The sequence below is a fragment of the Diorhabda sublineata genome, chromosome 1 (genome assembly GCF_026230105.1).
Source record: "Diorhabda sublineata isolate icDioSubl1.1 chromosome 1, icDioSubl1.1, whole genome shotgun sequence".
NCBI lineage: Eukaryota > Metazoa > Arthropoda > Insecta > Coleoptera > Chrysomelidae > Diorhabda > Diorhabda sublineata.
This window is the reverse complement of record NC_079474.1, coordinates 31,307,984-31,316,113: the sequence shown is the minus strand read 5'-3', so window position 1 is coordinate 31,316,113 and position 8,130 is coordinate 31,307,984. Positions and strand designations below refer to the sequence as shown.

At 34.3% G+C, this 8,130-nt stretch overlaps 1 protein-coding gene across 3 annotated transcripts in view; it reads right to left on the bottom strand.

The window, feature by feature from the left end:
• Window positions 1-83: 83 nt before the first annotated feature.
• LOC130452413 (cytochrome P450 306a1) overlaps window positions 84-8,130 on the bottom strand; it is a 33,869-nt gene continuing 25,822 nt past the window's right edge. For 2 of the 3 annotated variants that reach the window (XM_056791686.1, XM_056791685.1), the window contains 5 exons: window positions 7,857-8,002; window positions 6,278-6,480; window positions 3,798-4,106; window positions 2,681-3,048; window positions 84-301 (listed from right to left, as the gene is read on the bottom strand). In XM_056791686.1, the coding sequence (XP_056647664.1) occupies window positions 129-301; window positions 2,681-3,048; window positions 3,798-4,106; window positions 6,278-6,480; window positions 7,857-8,002 (1,199 nt within the window). In that variant the 3' untranslated portion in view covers window positions 84-128. The remainder of the gene's footprint in view (window positions 302-2,680; window positions 3,049-3,797; window positions 4,107-6,277; window positions 6,481-7,856; window positions 8,003-8,130) is intronic. The other variant, XM_056791687.1, reaches the window with a different exon arrangement.

Sequence of the window (8,130 nt, the reverse complement as noted above, 5' to 3'; positions counted from 1 at the left end):
TTTTGGTGCATAAAAACTATAGTAAACGGATTGATATATAAATTGTAAGTTTGAATCAGGATTGTTCTAATGAAAGAGATATAAAAAAGAAAGAATTTATTGAAGAATTTTGTTGATACAACATAATTTCACACCTTTTTTATTATAAATTTATGATCTACGGGTGTTAATGTTATCCCACATTCGCCCCAAGTATCGAAATTTTCATCTCGCAAAGAAAACGAGAATTTTTGGAGTATAGTAGCAGAAAAGAGAAATTGAAACATTCGAGCTAATTCGTCTCCAACACACATTCGTTTACCTAAAAGAAAATAAAAGATATGTCAATATAAAATTGACACGAAACTATTGAGTTAATTTTAAAAATAGAGGGACAGCGAGGTATGGGTGATTTTTTAAGTGGGTCCGAACTGCTGATAGAGAGAGAAAGAACATCGGTATACCACTCTATATGTCTCCTACGTAATGTGGTTAGTAACTTTATGGCCTCATATAGTAAATATAATGCATTCGCTAAAATCTCTATGCATGTGTCAGTTACAAGTTTGAACGAGCTTTACACAAAGTTTAAACTTGCTGCTTCTATACATTTTGTTAAAGTAGAGCTCGAATAACCACTCAATCAATATTTCAAATTGACTTTCGTGCTGTTATGAAATTTTTGACTACTGAAGGATAAATAATTTTCAATAATTAAAAATTCCTCAAAGTTGTTTTGCTAGTGGTCTAGGGTCGAGAATAATTAGAAGATGACCCACGTAGGTTCCTGGGATGGTAACTACTTCATAAAACATAAGTAGGTGAAATTATGACCGGCGCCTAAAAACCAAAGAAATCCCAGCACAAACCGAGATTTTCAAAACATGAGCATTTAAATACGACAAAAATTGTGGATACCTCGAATTTGGAGCTTTGCTGCGAGGACCCAGAAAGTGTAATTGGATCAATTGTAATAGGGGTGATGGAACTATGATCTTTCACTATGATCCGACATCTAAAAGAGATCCCATGGAGCAGCATCGGAAATGATAACCTGTATCAAATATAACATAGGTCACGAGCAACACAAAAAAAATGATATCTACAATATTTTGGGACTTCGAGGGTATCCTTTCGATTGACTTTGAGGAATCAAATACAACCGTGAACGCGGAATATTATTCTAACTTACTGATGCAATTGCGTCACAAAATTATAAAAAAAGGCACTGCAAAATTAGCCGAGGTGTGCGCTTGCTTCAGCCCTCACTGCTCCGCTTTCCAAAGATAATGTACACGAAAGTGACTTCACAGAGATTGAACACCCATCATAGAGCCCTGATCTGACCCTTCCGACTATTTGTCAGCAAAACTGAAGGCGGAGTTAAGAGGTAAAGATTTAACTTCGACAATGATATTAAACAGGCGGTGGTGTACGAATGTTATGCTATACTATTATAGAAGCTTTAGTCAGATGTTCTGAAAAGTGTGTGGAAATAAATAAAGGAAAAATAATCACAGTTTATGTTTTTATGTTCGACTGAGAAGCATGGATAGCACTATGTATATTTACATATCTTCTGATTGAATCAACATAACGTCAAATATGGAAACTGCAAAGGAGGTGAATATTAATTTTAATAGCGATTAGAAAGAAATATATAGTCATAAAACGATGCTATTACTCTCTCTCCCAATAGTATAATATCAATTACATGCCTCTTTTTCTATTTATCATATTAATTTCATGAAAGAAGCAGAATATTCAAAAAAGTAATTTGCCTAGTAATTAGAAAAGATTGCGCTCTAGCACCCGCTCCAGACTATAATCTCCGAGAGGCTAATGACACGAGTTTTGGCGACTGTGCTAACCATCCACACTCTCGATTTGTTCAATTGCTCGCTACGTCTAGTACAGAATGTGATTCCAATGGCGTTTAAACGTCGCCATTATGGAATTTTTTAGACTGTAACTACTGTAAATTTACAATGCAATACAACACAAATATTATTCATTGCATTGGGATTGAAAAAAATATATCTCTAGTTGGAGTTATACGTATGTACATATATATTGTAATTATCCGAATAAATCATTTATTTTATTTACATCCTCACGTCCTTTGACTTTCGGTAGACAAAAAGGCACGAAGTACGTCATAGTTCTGTGGTCATCCGTCAAAATTGTATTCGCTTTAATTCCCATATAGAAAAAACTGTTTTCCTTGTGTAAATATGGAGAATAAACGAATTCCAAATAATAATTGAACATAATTTGTTTCGTGGAAAAATAATTGAAAGAACAGAGGAGAAGTTACGCAAATATTATCCTAAATGTGATCTATCCCATGGTATAATTTATAAGTGATACTGTCCAGGGCCGTCATTTACTATAATTATTCCAGAAATTGTTTATAAAATTCTTGTCTCTGTGAATAAGCCTGAAGACCTGAAAGGTGGGTATCGTAATTGTTGTGCTAATCAAAAGCTTTTTTGATAACTTTAAATGAAATCCTAGTAAATTCTAAAGGGATTCTAATGGATAAATCTTTATTTAGAAAAAAGGAAACCTGAAATTATCCCTTATTATGCTGATTTACTATCAATTTAGATGTAATATAGATTTAAATAAAAAAGACCGCATTGGTTGAAGAAACAGTCTTCTTTCAATTCTCGAATCAAAAATATTACAGTAAACTGACCTGTTTGGAACGGCATAAAATAATCGTTTTTTTCAACTTTCCCTTCCTCGTTAATAAACCGCTTCGGAGTAAATTCCTCAGGATTCTTCCACGCATTCTCATCCATATGAAGCGCCCACAACAACGACATCACCATTGTTCCTTTTGGAATCTTATATCCATCGATATCGATATCTTCCAATGTTCCGTGTGGTAATCCAACTGGAACTACTGGTCTAATTCTCATAGCTTCCAGAATTGAAGCCTCCAGCAAAGGTAGCATTTCGATATCGTCCATTGTTGGTAAACGATCATGTAACACATCGTTGATTTCCTTCCTAATTTCATCTTGCACAGAAGGATTCTTAGCCAGGTACAGAAAGTGCCATCTGCAACAAAAACAATCCAGATATTTACTATTGACAATAAAAGTAGAGTACCCTTGACTGACTGAAAAATTTATTCAATTGGAGACAGATCAAACGATCCTGATGGCCATAGTAAACGCTTGATGAAATGTTGATCCATATGGGCTATAGATTCTTCAACTGAAAATAGTGTGGAAAGACTACTTGTTAAAAATACTATATTTCCCTTATTATGATGCATGTGACTCTTCCTATAAAGTTAAGAATTCCACTTCGCCATTGAAAAATTGGGTATCCTCAAAGGAATCCGTTACTGAAGATGACTTCATTCTATTGTTCAATTCTCTCTTCATACTTGAGCGAACGGTTACCATAATGAATAGTTGTAAAAGGTAGGACAAAAAACTAAGAAGATATACAGCACATCTCACTTTTAGATTGTACCGTTGCTACTAAACCGGTTTCTAAGAACCAAAGATCGCGCAAGAGGATCTTTTGATTCTGTGACCTCTGCAACATAGTGCGTAAGATCTATTGGTCCTATTGCAGTAATAAAACTACAAGATGATGTCTCTTAAAGATCTCTGATCAATACTACGCATCCTTTGCTTTATCCAAAAGCTAGCATGAAAATTCACTAATTTTAAACTCCAAACGGCACAAATGCTGCTCAGAAGATGTAGTTACTGGTAAACATGTCATGATTGGTGGTACGCGTACTTTTTTTGTATAAAAATATCCTGTTGACGAAAAGAGGAAAACTATTTTACCTTAAACTCGTTAATGAAGTATCTAAACCAGCGCCAAATATGTCAGCTAATAGGTGGAGACATTGTTTCTCGTGATATAATTTCTCGGCAAATTCTGGACTCTTCTTTTCTTTTTCCAGTAAAAAGCATTGGATAACATTGTGCCCTATTGCGGAATCATTACTGGGTATACCATTAGTTGTAATAGTTGCAGTTGCTTGTTTTTTTAACAATTGTGCTTGTTCGTCAATGAGGTCTTTATACAAGTTATGCGATTTTGTTTGCCCAGACTTTATGAAAGACATAATTTTCTGATATTTGGGAAAAAACCTGAAATAAAACATCGGAAACTGTATAACTTCCCTATTTTCGCAGTACAACAAGAAAAAATATGATACAAAGCAAAATCACTGTGTTGAAACAATCCAGACAACGGAAAAATACGTACGCGTAGAAAATTCCAAAAAACTATAGAGAGATTGCAATACAGATAAAAGGATCCGGTAAATTGGCATTATTAAACGTTTCCAGATCTGGTACTAATAAACCGTATTCGATGCGAGAAGCATTTGATACAGTGAAAGATCTCTTGCATTAGTATGTACTTCAAATGCGTTGCGATAAAATTTTTTTGGGTAGTTGCTCACTCATGAGATGGTGTAATTATATGAAGCACTAGATACAAGGATTAAAGAGGGCCACACTATATTAACAAGCATATTGATAAACCGATCTAATGGTACATTCACTATACCAAAGAAAAAAAATAATAGGATTAGAAATAAGAAAATTCTTGGAAAGACTTAATTAAGATGATAATTCTAAAGTAAGAAAGAAGGAAAAGTATATTGATTAATAAATGAACTCACGATTATTAATTTGCTGATAATGGAACCTATAAGTGTAGAAGCTAAAAAGACAATTGAATTTGGAATGAAGTTAATTTTATATACCTACATGCTTTTATACACTAGCTAAATTTAGTCGGCACTATGTCAATTGATTAACTTTTAAACGAAAAAGCGAAATAATTCTGATTTGATCAATTCGTTATCTGGTCAATTCGATAAGAATCCAAACAGAACTGGCTGTTACGACCATGAGTGAACAACCGCCGTTGCGCAGCATATCATCATTCGTTAGTGAGTGCCTGAGTACGTCTGCTATATTTAAATGGGCCAAAGCGTTCAAATAAGGGCGCGAAAACATCAAGAAGAGCCGCGTGATTATCAAACGCGAACCAACATCACACCAGACAACATTCGCCGCGTACTACATTTTGGAGGACCATAGAATAAAAATTTTTACCGAACTCGGTATTAGTATTGATAATGTAGAGGCTATCATCCACTAACACCTTCAATATCGGCGCGACGGTTTCGGAATCTGTTGAACTTGAAACATAGTTACACTATTATACTCCTGAAGGCGAGGTGTGGAGAAAGCAGTCAAATCGAAGACAACCAGGTCCGTGAGTATTCTGGGACCGACCGGGAGTGCTTAACATTGTCTACATGAATAAACAACGTCCAAAAATGCTGCATACTACTCTAACCTTCTGAAAACACACGTGAAACCCGCTTATCGTTCGAAACGGAAGAGCTTTCCAGCGCGAAGAGCGATTCTTCTCTATGATGATGCGCGTCGTCACATCATGGTTCTCATGATCGATACAATATCAGAACAGGGGTGAGATATACTAGAACTTTCTTCTTACAATTTGGAATTACACCCTACGACGACCAAATATTTAGACCGCTGAAAGAAGCTTTCGGAGGTAAAAAATTCAACACCGATGATGATGTAGAGGAGTTTAAGCCCACATGGCTGTACAAGTTGTCCAAGGAATTCTTAAATACCTGTTCAAAAAGCTTTCGGACATGTGGTGAAGTTAATTTCCTAGGCAAACTGTATTTTTGTTAAAATTTTTGATAATAAATAAATGTCGAAGCGTTTGTTTCGATCATATCTGAATCGCCCTCGTAATATAAAAACGATTTTGTGAAAAATTCAAGATATATAATGTCACTATAACCAATAAAACGTATTTAATTTGATGATTAACATTCAAATGAATTTTATAGACCGCTTGACGTAAAGTAAGTCGACTATATCTTGATGAACAGCTCAGCTGATTACTATAATATCTCACAATCACTACTTTATCCGTTTAGTGCGATTTCCTTTAACTGTGTTACTATTCTAGAGAAAAATTCGGTTACTTTTGATTTAATAACAAATTAAATGTCTGCCAGATCAGTTAATTGATTGGAGTCCATATATAGAATTAACATTTTCGACTCCTTTGGTAAATCTAACCTTTTTTTTGTTTTATTTTTTTTTAATTTTATCCTGCATAATGATAAACAAACTGCAAGATTCATCAAATGCACTATTTTGCTCTGGTTCAAGAGGTCTTAACAACACCGGATATTGCAAATATTTTATCATGGATATTTTTATAGTTCTTCAATTTCGGAAATAAATTTGATTTGGTATACCTAAGAAACGGTAGGAAATTTAGTGGTCCCGCTATTCCCATATATTTAGGACCTTCTTCTTGTAAATATAACAAATATTTCCATACATCATCATCTCTGCTCCAGGATTTTCCAAATACAATCAAATATACGGCTGATCCTAAACTATGGCGCAAACCAGGAAAAATATCAACCTCTCTACCGTCTTCTTCGAGATCTAGATACTAAAATCAAAACATAGTCAAAGATAAAAGATATTAGAAAATTATTAGGTTGCGGAAAATTGGTTTCGATTTTTTAATATCTTTCAGAGTAACTTTATCAATATAAATCTTCAACACTTATCAATGAATTGCCATTCTGGTCGACGACTTTTTGCTACTGTTCTATGTAAAACCATGGTTAGAGGCGCAGAGACTAGAACAAACGATAGTCCAACGGTGAAAGGTCAGTTTTTGACAATGAGTAAGTAATCGAATTATTAGTTTGGTTATGTTTGGACAGCTCGTGAGATGCAATATCTTCCAATTCCACCAAACACTAAATACTATATTTCCTTTGCATCAATACGGCCTTCGTAACTGTTTGTGAAGCTTCTCCAAGTTTCAAGCTGAATATCCTTTACATATTATTATACTTCGTGATCTATCTGCCATCGTCTTCAATAACTTGTTGCAACAATAACTTGATTTGAGTTCGTTTGAAGTTTAACATTAATTAATGTGGACATAAATTTTTGTTGGGATCCAGTAAATGGTTTGAAATTGTTTTAAGGTCGACGTTTACTCTCTTAACAATGTCAGAAAATATATGATTTTTTTTATAAATCAACAGTTTGCTATCTAGGACAAGGATCATCTACAAGGTTTTATAAGTTTTTGAAAAAAAATCTAGCAAACCAAATCTTTCAATGGCGTTTTCCTGAGCACTACACAATTTTCGGTGAGACCGCTGCTGTTTTTTTCTACTTTGTTGAAGTGGAGTAATGTCGAATCAAGACATGAATAGCGTTAATTTTAGTCTAGAATAATTTATAAATTGTAATCTACTGATGTTTGGAAGTTCTCAGAACGTGTGCTATTTGTGTTGTTTACAGATACTTGAAACTTTCATCTTGGTCAAAAAATGGAATTAGATCGCACATTTTCCTGCGAAGATTTTATACGACTTACAACGTGATTGAAACTAACAGCAGGAGGCCGATCAACTCACTCAGAATATTGGTGATGAAGAGGAAAAATCAGGAAAACCAATCATTCTCCACCACGACAATGCGAGTTCTAACAAATCAGTTCAAACAAAAACGTTTTTGAACAATCAAAACCTCGGATTGATGGGTCATCAGTCACACAGTCCTTGTTTGGCACCCAATTCTTATTCCCGCAGGTCAAAGTTTTGCTACTGAAGAAACGGTTGATGCTTTTAAATCAATTCAAATGTTTTGGAGGTACCTCAATCGAAATGGGAAAATTCTTCGACAATTGGTTCAAATTAAAGACTATTTCGAAAAACAATAAAAGCATATCCAATTATAAATATTTGTTTTCAAATATCTATTTAAAAATTTAAGTATTCCTTGTATTCTATAAGATTAACCCACTTTTATGAAATCTATAGCGTGATTCAATATGAGAGTCTCCATTTTTTTTCTTTGTGGACCAACTTTTGCTCCTCCCAGTTGTCTAATACAGTTAAAAGTAAATCGTCTATGTTCTTTCCATACTTCTCCTTCGGCACATATTAGACCTGAAAAAAAAAGAGAATCTTGATATTCGCCAACTACATCAGATATTCACCGAGGTAATTTTCATTACCAAACCCATCTAATTCCAAGACATCTTAACTCAAATTAGCGTCATTCATTGTATATTGAT